At 42.7% G+C, this 20002-nt stretch overlaps 1 protein-coding gene across 3 annotated transcripts in view; it reads left to right on the top strand.

Moving 5' to 3' along the window:
* CHRM2 (cholinergic receptor muscarinic 2) overlaps positions 1-10717 on the top strand; it is a 175559-nt gene extending 164842 nt beyond the window's left edge. For 2 of the 3 annotated variants that reach the window (XM_083401532.1, XM_083401533.1), the window contains exon 4: positions 974-4510. In XM_083401532.1, the coding sequence (XP_083257658.1) occupies positions 1014-2420 (1407 nt within the window). In that variant the 5' untranslated portion in view covers positions 974-1013 and the 3' untranslated portion in view covers positions 2421-4510. Of the gene's footprint in view, positions 1-973 lie in introns of all 3 variants that reach the window. The other variant, XM_083401531.1, reaches the window with a different exon arrangement.
* The last annotated feature ends 9285 nt before the right edge of the window (positions 10718-20002 follow it).

The raw sequence follows: 20002 nt of genomic DNA, 5'->3' as shown, positions 1-20002 counted from the left end.
CCAGCGCCATCCCTATCATTAGGCACAGTGAGGTGGCCACCTCAGGCAGTTGATTTTGAGTGTTGCAGAAAGGGCAGCAACTGTTGGGTTGGCCGGGGGCTAGGACGACCCCCAGGCATACGACAGGAACGATTCCAGTCTGTCTCTCCCATCAGTCTGCAGCTTGCAGCTCTAGGGAGTTCCGAATCACCTTCCACAACTATTATAATGACTCATGTCTTGGAGACCCTGAACACATATTCAGAGTCCAGCAGAGATAAACGGAGACAGAGCTAGGCTGGGGTTGTAAGCACTAAAGCTACTTTATTAAACATAAGGCAGAACAAAAGGAAACATGTCTCCTCTCTCTGGTCTTCCAGAAGTGAAAGCAAAAACGAACGGAAACAGAGTACAGTAAACATTCGTTCCCGTGATTCCAACAGTCAGTGCTGGAATGCATAACACAGACATGTGATGTACCAATCCTACATATCTGCACAGTGAGAGGAATAGAAACCCAACAGCAGCTGGCTATGTGATTTATTATTACTGTATGTTTTCTGCCAGGGAGTAGGAGAGGTACTTGCCAGATTTTCTACTTCAGGTGTTAAAATAATCTAGCTACTCTTGGGTACTATGTTTGATGGGGTGGAGTGAGTGATCATTTGCAACATGTCTTGGGCCAGCCTGTCCCTAGGGTGCTATATTGGTTTTGGGGTGTGTTTTTTAATGTAGAAGAGGATGTCTACCTTCTGCAAGGCAGGCAAAAGTCAACAAGTATAGAACAGAAGAAGAGTTCTCATCAGGTCCAGCTCACCTGCAGGGTGGAGTCACAGCAACAGCCTTTTGGCAGCAGTGTCACTAGAAGGGTTGAGACAGTGTAGGGCTGCCAGATATGCTGATTTCGTCTCACCTTTCCTTGAGCTCCATTTGCCAGAAATTGCATAAACTGAAGTGCCTCACCATCTTTGTTTTCTTTTTCTTTCCTCTGCAGGCTTAAGTGATATTTATCTACCAGTTTGCTAGACGCAGACATGAATAACTCGACGAACATAAGCTATTTGGAGGATGTGATGCCTCTGGGGAGTCCTTATAAAACAGTTGAGGTAGTATTCATCGTTCTGGTGGCTGGCTCCCTCAGTCTCGTGACCATCATTGGGAACATCCTGGTGATGGTGTCCATTAAAGTCAACAGGCACCTGCAGACTGTCAACAATTACTTTCTTTTCAGCTTGGCATGTGCGGACTTGATCATCGGTGTCTTTTCCATGAACCTGTACACACTTTACACTGTGATTGGCTATTGGCCGCTTGGACCTGTGGTTTGTGACTTGTGGTTGGCGCTTGACTATGTGGTCAGCAATGCCTCCGTCATGAACCTTCTCATCATCAGTTTTGACCGATATTTTTGTGTCACCAAGCCTCTGACCTACCCTGTCAAGCGAACCACTAAGATGGCAGGTATGATGATCGCCGCAGCCTGGGTGCTGTCGTTCATCTTGTGGGCACCCGCAATTCTTTTTTGGCAGTTCATTGTAGGGGAGAGGACTGTCCCCGATGGGGAATGCTACATTCAGTTCCTGTCCAATGCAGCCGTCACCTTTGGCACAGCCATTGCCGCTTTCTACCTGCCTGTTATCATCATGACTATTCTTTACTGGCAAATCTCCCGTGCCAGTAAGAGCAGGATTAAAAAAGACAAAAAGGGGAGTGGGCAAAACCAGGATCCAGTTTCTCCAAGCTTGGTCCAAGGTAAAATAGTAAAACCAAACAATAACAATGTTCCAGCTAATGAAGATGGGGTAGAACATGGTAAAATTCAGAATGGTAAAGCCACAGGGGAATCGGTGATGGAAAATTGTGTTACTGCAGAGGAGAAGGAAAGTTCTAATGACTCCACCTCTGTCAGCGCTGTGGCTTCCAATGTGAAAGATGATGAACCCATCAAAGAGGACACCAGGGCTTCTGCCTCCCAAGTCAATGCCAAAGTGGAGAACTCCAAATTGACATGTATTAGGATACTCACAAAGTCCCCGAAAGGCGACTGTTCTGGTTCTACCAACACGACCGTGGAGATTGTAGGTCCCGATGGGCAAAATGGAGATGAGAAGCAGAACATTGTAGCACGTAAGATTGTCAAGATGACTAAGCAGCCTGCCAAAAAGAAGACACCTCCTTCCAGGGAGAAAAAGGTGACCAGGACTATATTGGCTATTCTCCTGGCCTTCATCATTACCTGGACACCATATAATGTCATGGTCCTCATCAACAGCTTCTGTGCGTCTTGCATCCCCAACACAGTATGGACCATTGGTTACTGGCTGTGCTATATCAATAGCACCATCAATCCTGCCTGCTATGCGCTCTGCAATGCTACCTTCAAGAAAACCTTTAAGCACCTCCTTATGTGTCATTACAAGAACATAGGAGCTACAAGGTAAAACAGTAATAAGCGGGGTGTGGGGAAGGGAGAAGGAAGTTCAAAGTTTTATAAAACTATGCCACAGCACTTTATGCTCTAGAATGAAACCAAGAAGGCTATAGGACACATACTGATGGGGTGGAGGGGGGGACGACATGTGATCCATCTCCGACAACTACACTTCAGAGATCACCACTTTTCTGTCAGTGAATCACTAGGAGGCAGGAAAGGGCGGGCAGGCAAGCTGAGAATATGAACTTGAGGCAACACGCCCAGATCTCTGGTAGTCTCATGCAGAAGGGCTTTTGAATCCATTCTTCTTTGGGGAAGCGTTCTCTTGTGTGAAGCCCGTTTAGGTTTGCTTCATCTGAAAGGGATCTGCACAAAAGCACTGGCATTTCAGTGAGAAGGACAACCCCACTGAGGGTTGGGTCTTTGTCAGTTCTTCTGGCCTGGCAGTTGCCAGTTTTGTTTGTCTGTGTGTATGTTCATTTGAAAACAGTGGTGGTGGGGGAATCGTTCAACAATATCCTTCCTATATGGAATGCTTCAATGACTGGAAGAGAGCGACACGGAACAGTCCAATCAGCTCAACAGATTCCATAATTTTAAAAAGTGGTGGGATTTGATGGATGTTACTATTAATTATTTACCTCTCTCCTGCTGCTTGAATCTGCATCAGAAAAATAATAATAGTATATTACCTCATAACGGGCATGGTTTCAGCCAGGCTTTTAAGCACATGCTACACTTGCTCCATCTTAAGTCAAGAAGACTTAAAAGTGCTGGGATTTGGCTAGGTTGCAACCACTGGAAGCTGTGATTGGTTAATGGGTGTAACATGGTAATTGATTCTTCCTTTTTAACTGGGTCAGACTTCGCATAGCACTGATGGGCAGTCCAATGGAGTGGGAAAATGGAACCAAGTGGTCCCTTTATCATTTGGCAAGCCACAGTGACTAGCCAAAGGCTTTTGAAAATGAAGCATTTGGGGCATTTGCAGCCCAGTCACTTTGGTCTGTGAAATGGCAAAACATCCCAATGAGTCTCTTTAGGCTGTGCACTTCAGAAAGAAAAATGTTCCCCATTGAATTTTGCCCATCCCATCCTTAATTTTATGTTTCCTGCTCATTAAGCAAATAAATCTTCATAAGTTTTTTGTTTCCAAAAACTACCTTTGTACAGGTTCTTCTCCCTGCCCACTCCCAAACTTGGGAGATACGAAACACCAACTGTTTGAAGTTCACTAAACAAATAAATTGATTAGTTATCTCAGTATGTAGTCTTCCAAAGTAAGGTTTCAAAATAGTAGCTTTTTCATTGAGGCACCACACCTTGTAGGCTTTGTTTACAAGCCCAAGTTCTCAGTAACAGATGTGGTATACTTGTCACTGTGCTGTATCACTTTAGATCCCAAGTTGTGGGGTGGGCAGGTCATCCATTCAGGGGGGGGGGGAATCCCTGCACATAGGTTGCATTCAGATGAAACATCCACTAATTCTCCAAACCATGGTTTGGAGCCATGTACCCAGCCATCATGGTGTCCTCCAGATATTGTTGCACTACAACCCCCATCATTCTTGACCATTGATCATACTGGCTGGGGATGATGGAGTCCAGCAACATCTGGAGGTACCACATTGACTACATCTAGTTAGGACGCTTAGAAATTAGCCACTTATGTTCATACTCCCACCTGTTCCCCTTGCATTCACCGCTTAATAGATTTTGTGAAAGAAACATTGCCTGTGACATCTGAAACAGCAAAGTGTAGTATGAAAGATTCCTCCATACCAGGACTGCAAACAATATTCAAAATATTGTATGCAAACCCTGATCTGGAAGAATCATTCAAACCACATCTTATCACTTCAGATATCCTGTGACTTGACAAAGGTGGGCATACAAGGAGGCAAGAGGGAACACATGAAGACAAGGCTTGCTCCTCTTCCTGCAAACAATTATTTGGATGTGACTTCTGAATGCAGTTGTAGAAAACTGACATGTCAAAAAGGATTCTAGCATCGTCTTCCATCTAATGTTATAAGTAGAAGGAATTCAGTTTTATACAGAGGAGTATTCAATCGCATAAACCCCAAACATCTAAAACAGTACAGCCTGAATTAACATTTACCACCTAGCCAAAACTAGGCCTTTGTTGCATTGCAATAAGACTTGTAGAATGCTCAGCAGGCAAGAGAAAACGGAACACAAAAAATCCACATTCACTGGGTGTTATTTGGGGACCAGATCAGTTTAAAGCTATGATAGGTTTGTTCTGCAAACAATCAGCAGTGGTTCAAAAAAATTTTTTTCAAGCCAGAGAGAGAGAGTTTTGATTTATTACACACATCTTATAAAATGTGCTGTGAAATTTACAGAAGTTCCATTTGCATCAATTGCTGTAGGATCACAAAAAGGGAGAGCAGCAAAGGCCCCTAGGTAGCCACTGGGGCAGCAGACTGAGCAGGCACGCAAGTCACATGTTTATAGTCTTCCCTGCTATGGTGAGATGTAGTATATTTCTATTTAAATTATAGTGATTCTTTCTACATTTGTACCTATGCATATAAATTAACACATGCAAATTTTATGTAGATTTGAGTCCTCCTTTGTATTCTTTTTTGATGAGAAGGTGGGTTGCTATTGCTTACCATCAGGGAGAGGAGCAAGGCAGCAGTGAGGTAGGTGTGGTGCAAATGTATTGGCAGGAGCACCAGATTGGCTCTGCCAGTGTGTTTGCACCGCACCAACCTCCCTACTGCCTTATCCCTCCTCCTCCTGGCAATTGCTGAAGTAGCAATCAAAACAACAGAGCAAATGCCTCAGTACTTCAATTATCCCCAATCCTGCTTTGAAGTACAAACAATGCAGATGCCTGGGAGAACCAAAATGCTTGGAAGCTGATGCCTAAAAGATAAGAAACTAAGGGCTGTGAGGTCCGTCTTTACAAGGAAATTTTTTGAATTAAAGTTCTAACAGCATCTTACTTTGCCTTATTTTTCTCTTCCCTGGCTTTGTTCTTATCCTCCCTATGCCATATATATATATCTCAGAGGGAGGTTATTTTCTGTGATTCAGAAAATAAATCATATTTTCATACATATCCCATCATATCCCTGTCAGTCATAGGTTTGTCTCCAACTTTAGTCATAGTGCGAGTAGACCCACTGAAATCAATGGATTTACTTAAGACTATTGAGTTGTTTCTAACTAAATCATACTCAGAGTAGACCCATTGAAAATCAATGGATCTGAGTTAGCCATATTACCTTTTAGGTTTTGAGCATGTAGAAACTGCAGAAGGATCTGAAAGTGTTATCACTTCATTCACTTACCAGAGCAAGGAAGGTCTGTCAATTTCACTCTGATAAATGACATCATCACTCCTGTTCTGGAAACAATCTCAAGCATTACACACTGCTCACACGAGACAGAATAACTGCAGATATACACAATGAATAGATGTATAATATATTTGTACAATACTAATCCAACTCTCTTCCCTTGTCTGACAATCAAAACTATTCACCCTTTAAGGATTCATGCTTCTCTCCCTCCGTCTTTGAAAACTGATAGATTTTTAATTCATTCTGGTGGGTGGGGCTGGGGTTGGGAATCAATAAGCGCAGAACCATTGAAACAAATCCCTCCTGGCTACTTAATGATTTCACCTTTCAAGTAAAGATTAAGTCATTGGGAATCTCTAAGGGGATTGCTCAATTTCTCATGGCTTTCCTTGTTGTCTCAGGCCTACATGGCCCCTTGGCATTCACATCATGACATCTCCCCTTTTGAAGTCTGCTTCTGTTGGAGGTAAATGCAGTTTATTCTCTTTTTAAAAAAAAACATGGTGCCTTTGAGCTTCCCAATTGTCACTTGACTCCTGACTGCTTAGCAGGATGACAAAGCCAATTACGTGTTCCCAACTTGCTGCAGATTTTGACTGGGCACTGCAGTGAAAGAGACGATAGAATCATTGACAGCAATAATAAACCCTACCTCTGTTTGCAGAATCTACACACAATGAGAAAGGATCCTGCACCCCTTTACTTGGGATCCTTTTCCTTGCATGCAAACAAGGCAAAAATGGAAGGTTAAGCTATCAATTATCCTTACTCATTGAAGGAAGGATGACCAGGCCTGTGATTTTCCCAAATGAGATTTGTATGGAGAAAACAAGCCAGTTATTCCTAGGCTATGTTGCCAAGAGAGGATGCACTATTGATGTTCTATACCAATCATTCTTGAATGGTGACTGATCACCAACCAGCTGCGGTCAGTGGGAAGGTGGAATTTACCCATCATCAAGAGGGGTAGGGGTGAGGTCAGTGTGCTGTAGATACACTGATAGATCCAACTTGACATTCCTGCTGATGTGTTTGCATCACACTAACCTCACCACTATCTCTCGCCTCTCCCTCCCAGTACACTGCAGTGACACTGGTGATGGGAGGTCAAATAAGTGCTCCCACTGCACCTATTGCTGCTGTCACCAAGAAGACAGTATCATATCAGGAATAATTTGTGAGCATCTAAATCAATCTAAAGGGACACTTGCAAGAATGCTTCCCATTCAGTACTTCCCATTGGCCACAACCTTGGGTCCTCAGGTGTTGTTGGACTATAGGTCCCATCATGCTTGACTATTGGCTGAGCTGGCTGGGAGTGATGGGAGTTGTAGTCCAACAACATCTGGGGCCTCAAGGTTGAAGAACACCAATCTATAGCTTATGCCTTCCACCCATCTGTTTCTCTGATGATTCTATTTGTAAATCAAAAGTGTTTCGTGGGATAAAGTAACTGCAGTAATGAGACAAGGTGGCCACATAAGACATATACCAGAAATCAAGCTGAAGCTTTTCATTGGATGGAGATAAATGGGGTCACCTGTAAACGTCTACAGATCAAACTGATGTTTAATTAATGGCAACAGGCAAATTCAAAAGTCGGCAGCTCCTAGTCCCATTTTTCTTCTTTTTAACTCCCAGGCAATAGCTATATAAATCTGTGAGGAGCTGCAAAAACAATGCATCTTTCCCCTGAGGGATGTATCTGCAAGTTTCTGATTCAGATGCTATAAAGGGAGAGAGACAAAAGTAGAAATGTGACACAATTGTGCTTCCTGTCCTCAGCCCCTTTGCCTACTTCAGTGTCACATCCAAAGCATAACACAACCCCTACAATTGCTTCCCTCTTTGAAACATTATCATCAGATGTTCTGAGGGAAGAGGAAGCAATTGAAAGAGATTCCCCAGCCTTCTTTCCAGTTAGCCTTCTTTCCAGTTTCCATATATTGTTTCAATGTGTCTGAATTGTATCATGTGAAAACCCTATTTCTGGCAAGTGGACATTTTACCAAAACATTGTAGATTGATTCCTAAAAGGTTTGCAGCGTGGAATGACAAAACATCTACCTGCATTGAAACAAATCTGGACTTTGGTGTGGATGAAAGCAATCTTACGGCAGCTTACCAAATTTAGGCCTCTCTCGTGTGAGGCATCCTTTAGGCATTTCATTCTTGCAATGTTTGAAGGTCTCAGCCTAGTGGTAGCTGGAGTGTACACCTCTGAACTTAGCTGGGGCATTACTATGTGGCATTACTACTATTCAAGAAGCCAAGAGCTTTCAACAGTACCTGAAGTCAGTCTCATATTTATATATGTAGCAAGATAGAAAAATCCATTTCAGGTTGAGTGTTCACATAGCTACCATTTCTAAAACAGAAAGCATATTGCAGAAATGTGGAGAAACACTTGTCTTGAGGACAGGGCTGGCATTGGCACATAACATGTTTGGGCAAGGCCTGGGGCCACTGCAGCTGAGAGCTATAGTAGCAGCCATTTTCTTCCTTTCATTGGCTTTGGATCTTGTCCCTGACATAGCATTCCTCTATGCTTGTTTAGACAATACAATCAACACAAGTATAAGCTGTCTCTACCCATGCACAAGTGTTTGTGTGAGAGTGTACTCTTTTTGATTTGTACAGCTCAGCGGTTGTGTACATGGGCTGCACACACATGAAACGTCACAAGTGAAGAGCGTTGTGACAGCCAAACTGTTTGTGTACACATCTGTGTACAGACTGTATGCTTGTTGAATGTAATGTGTGAACACACTTGCAACAGAGGCAGTGTGGGGGCATTAAGAGGGCAACATTGCAGCCACACAGCCCAGTCCTTCTCTCAGCACCATGTCCCACCCCTACAAACTTTCTGTGGTGGTGGGTGGGTGACCAGCCACTAGGGTGGTGCTTGGGTGGGTATGAATTGGGAGAAGGGGGCTCTTGAAGGCTCTACTTCTTCAAGAAAAGAAATTGTCTCCAATACTGGGCCTATTCAGAATAGCCCTGTTGAAATTAATGAACATGTCTAACTTAGGCCCAGTTATTTCAGTGGATCTACTCTATATACAACTCCAAACCCCGCTGGGTGTGTCCAACATCTTGCATGCCCCTCAAGTTGCTAAAAGAATCGGCATTTTGTACAAAATTACTCACTTCTACCTAAAGCAGTTTAATTCTACTGGATTCAATGCGACAAAGGCCCAGTTTTTGTGTCATCCTGTTGGTTGGATGGGCATTGGGAAGACAAAACATCTGGGCAGCTAGATGCTGCACAATTCACATGAAGGGATACTCGCATGGTATTCCCTATAGTAAAAGGCTTCTCTGGCATGATTATGGCTCAGTTGGACAATGTGAGATGCTCTCCTAATCATGGAGACAGCCTTCCAAATCACATGGGGGTGGGACCTCCTGGCAGTCAATATCCTGGTAGAATAATGAAGCAAGCATGAACAGAGTTAACACATGGTTTCCTATTGTTGATTACGGACAGAACCATGCTCCAGAGTGGGTTCTTCCCTCCCTACCCTTCGCCATAGCCAGCAATAAGTAACTGCAGGTGCTCACCATCCTCAAGACAAAAAAAGGGATGTTGTGTCATATGATCACAGGCAAGAATGTGGTATGAAAAACCTTACATGTTGGTAAAGTTCTGGTCTCAGTATCCATTGTGGAGAAATGTATCTCATCATGTGTTTGATGTACTCACACTTTGACCAAATGATGTTTAATTACTGGAAATAGACAGTTGAGAAATGGGGGATCCAACTGTGTTTCCCCAGCCCTGCCAAAGGGACAAACTCGAGAGTGACTGCAGACAAACTCCTTTATGCCCTCCTACCATATCTTCTGGGAGGACACAGGATGTCTGGATGCCACAGGTGATTCCATGTCATCTTTACAGTTGCACCCCAAAGATTGGCCATCCTGTACCGAACTGCATAATAGTGTTAGTAAGGGGCTGCCAAGGGTCATTAATAAATGGACTTTCAACAATTTATCTGTAACTACTGGTGCCATATTGAGGAGGACAGTGTTGAGCTAGAGGCTAAATACCATCTGTAAATACCTACCAGTGACGTGTTTTGACATGACCCAACCATCACTTGGCTATGTACAGATATAATACAACACCTGTAATATTGTTGAACTTTTGAGTTACAATGTAAATAAAGCTACAATGAATGTCTGATTACTCTTCAAACTATATGTATGAGGAAGGGTGCAATCCTTCCTGAGATCTTTTGGGTTGTGTTTTGGGTTTTCACTTTTCCTTTCCTTTTTTAAGAATCCTGTTGTTCCTTTACAAAGGCTAGAATTCTTGTCTTAAAAACTACTGTAAGAATGAGAGAGTGCATTACTCATAAAGGATGTGTGGACACTGACGGCAAGAAAGATAATGAGCTGAATTAAGATCATTATTGGCAAGGCTGCTGGGTCCGGGCTACATTCTTGATGATGCCGTATCTTTGATCTCATAGAAATAAGATAAGCACAAATGTTATGGTTGACTTTGCAAAGCCCAACCATCGTAATATACATATATACATATATATATTATAGATATATATTTATATAATCTGTATAGATATACATATAATTTACACAGTATTCATGCAGAGAAAGTGAAGCATGATGGAGAGAGATACCTCTGAGAATCTGTACATAATGTTGCCGTCCATCCAAGGTGGAGGGTATAGGAGGAAAGATCACAGGATTCAGCATTAGTGACATTACGATGCATTATGCAGGATATGTGGAGCTGTAACCCATTCAGAGGACAGGGCTTCAACATAAGAAACCTCATGTAGGGCTGAATTGAAGAGAATCTGAAATATTTTGGAGACACACACACACAAATCTACATGCAATATATGTGTATGTACTTCTGCCAAGTTGTATTCCTAGTTTGAGCATTGCATTAAGAAGCAAAATATACTAACTAATAAAAATGTTTTTGTATGTGGTACCTCTGCTTATTTGTCCACTGTATTGTGAGATGTGAAATTAGTATACTCTGCAAATTAAAAGAGAGTGAGAGCGAGAGAGCACAGGTTGCCTTTGCACCAACTCAATGGTCCCTGGAGAAAGTATTTCTGCTGCATGAGATCCATAGTCTCAACTCAAATGATAACAAACTTTATCTGGAGAAGAGAGCTCACAAGCCATTACTATAATTCAGCACTGGACTCGGTTCTCCATGTGTGCAAACAATTTTAGAGGCCTCTTTGCTGCAGAAGAGGCCGAGTTTCCTTCAGTGAGCACTACAGGGAGGCCACAGAATCACAGAGCTGGAAAGCGGTGCAGCAAAAAGCTATCTAGTCTAACTTATTTGTTAAGAGACTTGGTTATAAATCAGTTCCCCAGCCTCCCACAGCAACCTACAAAAACCAGACCACAGTGAGCCACACCACATAAAGAACTGAACACAACCTCACTCTCCCCACTAGTGATTCCCACCAGCACCTGATAGTTAGAGGCATACTGCCCTGGACAATGGAGGTATAACATAATCACCACAGCCAATAAACATTTATAGCCTCTATGGATTTGTCTAAACCTCTTTCCACTTCACATTGGTAGCTATAACTACTTCTCTGACTGTATTCCCCCCCCCCCTGGTATTTTTTCATTAGTCCTCTTCAAGCAATGACTTAACTGTTGTATGTCATACTCAAGAATAGGGATGGATACTTGTGTCCAGTTCCCATATGCCCCAGCCATCATGGCCATTGATCACAGAGGATGGGAGCTGTAGTCCAACAAGATCTGGAGGGCCACCTGTTCTCAGCTGTCTCCCTGCTCTGGGTCTGTGGCTTCTCTTCTTGCATGCTTGAAGTCATGTCCTTATTATGGGAAACACCTCCTCAGAAAGGATGCAAAGCTTACTGGACCTTCTCCAACCAGAGGATGGTCTTCTGCCTGTATACTAGACTAGAACTTCAGGGTAAACCCAACTTTCCATAGTTGGAAAGTTGAGTGTAACTATCTTCTGTTCATGACATGCAAGAACTATCTTGGCAAAATGGAAGGAAACACTGATTGTGTTCAGAACCATCCATTCTGAGTCTACTTTACTGTGCAATATAAAGTGAAGGAATCCCACTAGTCTGCAACAGGGATGGTCTTTGCTTCTTTTCTCTCTGTCAACCTTGCCAGCTTTCACCTCACAAAGGATTCTACAGGTTAACACACACTTATTCTAAAGGTTTATGCAGCCTAAGACAATTGTGAATTAGTGGAGAGGCAGAAGGAGAATGGTCAAACATGCATTCTCACTTTTGTGTAGGACCAGTGCACACATAAGTTGTATATGCGTGATCTGTGCATATGATCAGCAGCTAATGGGGAGAGGGAGGGAGAAAAGCCATTTCTCTCTGGTAAAAAAAAGATTTGATCTGTTTTATTTATTTCGTTGCTCAGTCCTTTCAACAGATTCTTTGCTGTTCGCTCTTTTAAAAATGGATGCAAAAGGTCACAGAACAAATTGGAGGGAAGCAGAACCTTTGTCCAAGGATAACATTAGCAACTGAGCATGGAAGCTTGATTCAAAAGGTTTAAAAGCTACATTTATTTTGATTGGATTAAGCAATCCACTCTACAAAATCCCTTCCTTTGAAATCCCTACTGATGTTTCAGGCAAAGCAAATCCAACAAACTTCTTCACTTTAGGTGAAATTTAGCTCAATTGGAGATACACAAACTCTGCCCCCTGAGAAATTGCTCTGATCTGAATGGGATTATTTTAGCTTTATTCAAAATCATCATGGCTGTGTGTGTGTGTGTGTGTGTGTGTGTGTGTGTTTAGTAACACCCACCAAAGTCATCTTGAATTTTCAGTCAAACAAAATTTGGTAGCAATTCTATTTTCAATGTATGCACCCTTTAACAATTTAAAGCAATTCCGTATATATCCCTAACACGTATATGGACTAGACTAAAGACCACCATTTCAAAGGCTTGTTGGAAAAAGAATTTTTTTGATAGGAGCCAGAAAGACAACAGAGACAGTGCCTGTCTGGTGCATAAGTGGAGGAGAGAAAGGCATTTGCAGTACTGGGGTTGGAGGCTTGACACAGCCCTAGCAGAAAGCATTCCCTGAAAGCAAAAAGTCTGAAAACCACAGACGTCAGTGAAGAGAAGAGAGCACCTCCTCCTGAAGTACTGATTTGGAAAAAAAAGAGAAACAAGCAGAGAATTCTCAATGGATTTTTCTTTGAGAAGGGAAACTCACCATTGACCCTCCCTGACCATCCTTTTTTGTACAGGTGAAGCTTACACTGAAATGTGGCCAGTTGCTCATCACTCATGCCCCATCTAACCTGAGTTAGGCATGGCATTAGCAGTGCTAATGCAGCCTGACAGCCCATTCACATTAGCTCCCCTCCATCAGTCTGCATTAGCATTCGCGTTAGCTAATATGCTATGAAAGTCACTTTCCAATAATATTACTGCTCATGAATACTAACCTGAAATGATATGAGCCATACAAAGGAGGGGGACTGCTAATCTGATTGGGTTGGCTAATATGACAGAGCCCTGAAGGGGGAATAAGTGGCAGCCTCTGGTTCCAGTGCATGGCGCCTCCTGACCCTGCTTTGCATCATTCACACAAGTGACAAAGAATAATGGAGATGGAATGATGCATTGCACCCCAGAGTTTTCAGGGCAGCAAGGCTTGGGGGCAAACAGATAAGCTTTTCATTGTTCTAATGCAGTGTTCTCAATGCTGTTGGACTCCAACTCCCATCAGCCCCAGCCAACATGTTCAATGGCCAGGGATGATGGGAGTTGTAGTCCAACAAACATCAGGAGGCTTAGGATGGCCCACATGACTCATCTCAGTTCCTTTTAATCTTCACAACAAGCTTGTGAGGTAGGTTAGGATGTGAATTAATGTCACCTGGTGAACTTCTTGGCAGAGTAGGGATTTGAATCTAGGTCCCTACTAAACACAACATTCCGCACCATGTGTACACTTACCCTTGTTTACATTTTACCATACATTTTACGGCACATTGGCACCTGATGTGTGGTGAAATGGATGGTGAAATGCTAAAATGATAAATAGACCTTTTTGTCTGGGTAGTTCTGCCAGCTCAGCTGGACTCAGATTAAACCTTGGCGAGAAGACTCAGCGATGGGGAAGAGCTCCCTCTGCCTGTTGCACAGAGAAGTGCCTCTGACCATCATTCATATTCAAGGAGGCAAGTCCAGCTCAGTCACTCCCTTCCCCTATGAAGCAGGAACTTTCAAGACTTGTTTGCCACCCATTAGGGAAGGAGATGAAATCCGACCCTTTAAAGGCAATCCTCCCTAATTCACACTCTCCAAAACAATATGTGAACAGAAACATAGCCATCTTTGAAATTTGCACTTCTTCAAATTTTGAAATGCAGTTTTCCAGCCAAAAAGGCAGACACTGGTCTAAATGTATGCAAAAAATAAAAAAAGATCCACCATTAGTGAAAACAACTAATGCATTGTATTTGGGGAAATTGTTTTGCAAAGATGAATGTGTTAGGCAAACTGTGTTTATTTTATTTATTTAAGAAAAATTGTGATAAAACTTCTAAGTGGTTTACAAAATTGCCCACAAAAATGTGTCTATAGAGAGGCATTTGCACTAAAATGCAAGAGGTCTTAAAAAAATAAATAATGAACTACTAAATGTTGTGAACATGTGGAGAACTGAACTTGAAGACTGGGAGGGAAATCAGCAACTGAAATGGACACACCAGCCCATCCATGCTGCCTGCTGCCTGCTCTGCTACAGGAAACAAAAAGCATTCTAGCCAGATCTTTGTATGTTTCCCCAACAATTGCAGTTGCAACTGCTCCTTTGCCTGGAGGACACCACCGAGGACGTGCCTAAAAACAATACAATCTATTACTGGTTTATGTAGACTGTCACTCATCATGTTAACCAATCAGAAAGTACACACACGTAAGTGGAGGATGTAACCATTCTGAAATTTCATAGAAACATAGGGTTGGGTGACCCCAGAGAATCATCTAGCCCAACCCTCTGCAATGCAGGACTATGTAGCTGTCCCATACAGGGATTGAACCTATGACCTTAGTATTATCAGCACCATGTTCTACCCAACTGAGCTACTTCAGGAGCAAATAAGAGGCTTTGCCAAAAAATGACCCCATAGAAAACTTGAGTCCCTGACACACCCTAAAGCCAGCTTCTCCAGGTTGGTGCCTTCCAGATATCATTAAACTACCTTGACCATTGGCCATGCTGAGGGGAGCTGGAGTTCCTAGAAAGCAAGCTTGAGGCAATGAAGTGCCATGGTTGGAAAGGAAATTAATTAGGAAAAAGGAAGAGCCTGTGAAATCATTCTGCAGTTAATAGAAATAGATATATATGTTCTTTTATTATATTCCCTTCTCTCTTTCCCTCCACCCCAATAAATCCAGCAAGCCTCCAGATCTTGTGAGTAAAGTGCCACTCTCCACAGCTGCCGTCACACAATTCTGCAAAAGATCCATCACTTCACACTGGAAAAAAAACAATTGGTGTCACAACAGATTAACATAAACCCCCTTTCCTTTCCAGAGCAGGGAATTTCTTGATTACCATAAGCCTCAGCCTCATTAAAATATCACAAGACGGAGCATATTTCTGACATTTCCAGAGTGCATCTCTCCCTCCCCCACCCTCGACTGCCCACCCTCAACTTGCTCATTGTTGCCAGAAGCCATTCTCAAAGAGGTGGGAGGACGATTCATTTTAACCAGGAGCAGTTTTTCGAGAATGACCTCGTCTTTATTCTAATACGCTTCCAAGGTAAGGACTAAAAGACTATTCCCCAAACAGAGCACCTCTTCAAAGGATGACGAGGATGCCAACACTCAGGAGCTTTTCCCAGAGATGCAGAACTGAAATATTCACATTTGAATGTAATATTAAAAATAATCATGGGAAGATCCTCAACCTAATGGATTCTTCGCTAGAGGCAGAGGGAAAATGAATGAAGCCATTTTCAAAGGAAAACATGGAAATTTTGAGGATATCTCAAATAGCTTCTGGAATTGCAGGAGAAAAGCCCACACCACTCATTCAAATCCCTCACTATTTCAACAATCTTCATTAAAATAAAAATAAAAATCCAAGATGGTTTGCAACACATAATACAACAATACAGTCTGCTGAAATCTGATAAATCACATTAAAGCAGCAACAGCCACAGCAGCCAGATGTTTCTCAATGGCAGGTGCATCAATCACCAGCCAAGGTCTGGGTGAGCAAATACATTTCCTGGGGGCACTGAAAACTCAGCAGAGTTGATGCAGGATGTCAGGATGAGGGAGGCCAATTTACATGAACAGGATGGTCCCTCCAAATTCTACCCATCAGTCACAGCATCTCATTCCTCTAACAGCTGTACTCCTGAGCATCTGCGCTCTGTCCCCGTATAGCTGAGTCCTGCCCCTTTACCAACAGGTGCTGACCTCTAATGGTTACTAGGCACAACAGCTATGCATCTACTTCTACTTCATTCTCTTATGAGTTTTGTTCTTTTCCCCCCATAAACAGAAAGGGGAGGGAAGCAAAGGGCCGGGATTTCTTTTCACATTGCTTTAAATCATTTCCTTTAATTAATACTTACAGACAAGCAACGCCCTGAGAAACGTTACACATTCTTTCCCTTTCTCTCTTCTGTACATCTGACTTTGAATTATTCAGATACCACAAAGAACCAAAGATATGTCCCCTTAGGAATCTCTCAGGAATTTTGTTGTCTTAAGCAGACAATCCGATAATAAAACAAGTTGCCATCAGATTATCTTGAAAATCTGTTGGTGCAGAATCGATGAGGTGAGCCTTGACAGGAGCACGCTGCTGAATTAATATGGATGAAGATTCATGCATATTCACATTTCGATTGTTTGATGCCTTTGACTGGCTTTGCTTTAGTCTCCTCCATTAAGCAATCATAAAACCTTCAAAAGCTCAGCTTTATTTAATGAGCACTTTATTAATTATGACTTTGCATTTGGTTAGATTTTTCTTACACTGTCAACTGTGCCATAATAATACTTATGGCTTACTTTGGGGGAAGGGTTAGATTTTTCCAATAGTTTTAACTATATCATCATAATGCTTATAAGTTATGTAACCTTTTTTTTTTTAGTGTTCAGTTTTTTTAAAACATGTCTCAGTAATTCTCACAACAGCCTTGTAAGGTATGCAAGTGATATTATGCCCATAATGCAGGTGTCTAAGGCCAAGAGCAGGGACGTGGTCTAAACCACAGAGCCTAGGGCTTGCCGATCAGAAGGTCAGCGGTTTACCTTCCTGCCGGAGCGGTACCTATTTATCTACTTGCACTGGCGTGCTTTCGAACTGCTAGTTCGGCAGGAGCTGGGACAGAGCAACAGGAGCTCTCTCCATCGCACGGTTTTGAACCGCCAACCTTTCGATCAGCAAGCCCATGGTTTAGACCACAGCACCACCCAACAAAAACCTGAGCATCTGGAAAAGTGTAGCTAAGCATCAGGCCCAATGTGATGTTAGTTGTGGGAATGCAATTAACGCACACAAGTGCTGAGTAGTGTGTTAAGCCCTGAGCAGGGAGTTAAGATTGGCTAAGCCAACAGAAGCAAACACATTGCAGTGGCTGTACACTCATCTTATCACATCCAAGTTCTGCTTTATGAAATCCCTTGCCCTATTTATGCAATGCATATCATATATCATATATGTTGCTTGGACTTATGCAATTTCAAGCTACAGTAGATCCGGTGGAGGAGGGAAAGTTTCAAAGACAAAGACGAATGATGTTGTGACACATCCCTTAATAACTGTATTAGATACTGGAGCTGTTGTGGCATCTTATGATATCGTGTGACATACACCAGTAATTACAGCAATTCTGCCAAACATCATGAAATAAGTCCCTGAAATGAAGAAGTGGCACCCGTCTCAGAAATGAGGAACTGATGTTCAACGAAGACCGCTGCTGAAGTTATGGAAAGGCAGACATTTATAGAAGGACAAATTTTGTTCGACAGCTAATAGTGGAAGGGTGAAAAGAGAACCCAAATGAATTTATTTCTGTACTTATTAGATTTATATAAAAACACGAGATAAAAGCACAAATGAACAGATAAAACAGGAACACACACACACACAAACACAAACACACACTATTAAGTCTTAGTTGTCCATACTGGACACATTTGTTTCCATTTAAATCCATTGTAGAGGGGTGTCATTTTTATTTGTTATGAAACCAATTCATGCCCTAAATTAAGAATAGTAAATCAGATATTCTTCTAAAACAGAGAGTGGTTAACCTCCTGACCAAAGAGGTCTGATCTGGCTCACCAAGCCATTTTCTCTGCCTCCACCAATTCTGAAGCCAACTACAAGCCATAGTTTGATATTGTGGATTGCTCTGAAGTCAATGACCATGCTTTTCTGATTTAGACAAAATGGGAAACCGTTGTACACTAGAGTCACATGGTTTGATCACATGTTGCAAAAATGAGGAGTGAAAAAACTACGGCTCTCTTCCTTCCCATTTTATCCTCACAACAACCCTGTGAAGCAGGTTGGGCTGAGAAATTGTAGCTGGCTCAAGGTCGCCTTGTGAATTTCATGGATGAGTGGGAATTTGAACCCTGGTCTCCCAGGTCCTAGTCTAACACTCTAAGCACTATGCCACCCGGGCTCCTATGCTAGAAAGGACCTTTCACCTGATCCAGCAGGCCTCTCCTCACATTCTTATACCTTTTCTTCTGGAGCTGGGCATGCCAGAACCCAAAACAACATCAAAGGCAATTCTGCCACTCTTTGAAAATCTCTTGGCTAGGTGCTGTGATAGTTTCCTGCCTGTCTTTCCCTCCCTCCAGCAAACCGGCTGTCAGAACACATCTGTCTCCCAACACAATGCATAAGTTAGGAAAGCTTTTGGCTAGCCTACTTTCTGCTTTGCCGGCACACTTCCTTTCCCTGCAATTGGCAGTTTACAACCAGGAAGCAATCCCAAAGGGGGTTCCCAGGTTTCCCTGCCTGTCCTTGCAGAAGAGAGCGATATGTCAATGCCCTTATGGAGAAGACACCGTCAACAAGAACCGCTTCTGGGGAAAGCTGAAATAGCAACAGCAGTGCTTTATTCTATTTTCTCCTCCAAAGCCCAGGAACTTATGAATGGGGACAGTCGAGCAAACTATTGGAAGCATATTTGGGGCAGAGATAGGGGATCTGTTTTTCAGCTCGAGGGCCACATTCCTTCATAAGCAATCTTCCAGGGGCCACATCTCAGAGGTGGGTAGTGACAGAGGCAAAAGGGGGCCAGCAGCAACAATGACTTTTAATAGTGCATGCTGGGCTGCATTCTAGTCACACAGAGATAAGTTCATGTTAGTCCATAGTCAGATTCAACGTAAAGGTCTTAGTTTCAATCATTGAGCAGAAGTCAGAAGTCAATTATGGATCAGAAACCAGGACAGGGCCCTGTTTTGATGTATTCACCTTCATCAGCTAAGTGAAAATGCACAGAAAAGCTCAAGATACATGTTGATCTCCCTACACTTAGCTGATGAAGGTGAATACATCGAAAGAGGGCCCGGTCCTGGCTTCTGATCCATAATTGACTTCTGATTTCTGCTCAGTGATTGAAACTAAGATCCTCACGTCGACTCTGATTATGGACTAACATGAACTTATTTCTACTCATAAACTCTTTTCTCTAATTCTGTAACGAATTATTGTGTTATACATATCCTTATGAGTTTGAGTTTGTAATCTCTGTTTGAGTTTGTAATCCTTGTCAGAATACATACTTTCGAATGGATTAGTTTTCGTTACAATTGATTATTGATTTGCAAGTAGAGACCACCCCCACTACTGAAACTTATATTGGCCTGAGTTCTTGGTGTGCTGTTTTCTTGGCACAGAATAGGGTCAGGAGCAGAAGAGTCTCAGCAGGTGGGGCATAGTTGCTTCACTAGCTTTCTGGCAGGAGGGTCACTATTGCTTACCATGGGAGAGAGGTGGCAGGGAGGTCAGCACACACATCTGTGTGCAGAAGGTCTGGGGTGCAATCCCATACCTGTCAACCACCCTGGGAAAACTGGGATATCCTTTTTTTTTTCTTCTCAAGGGAGCACAGCAAAAACTGGAAGATGGCAACCTGGTTTCTACCTTTGATGTGTTGTCATCAGGGCCGTCTTTACCCGGGGTGCAAGGGGTGTGGGGAACCCGGGTACTGAATGGTGGGGGGCACCAAATGTA

Source organism: Podarcis tiliguerta (assembly GCF_965153285.1).
Source record: "Podarcis tiliguerta genome assembly, chromosome: 10".
NCBI lineage: Eukaryota > Metazoa > Chordata > Lepidosauria > Squamata > Lacertidae > Podarcis > Podarcis tiliguerta.
Note: the sequence above shows the minus strand (reverse complement) of the source record. Positions and strands in the feature narration are given on the sequence as shown.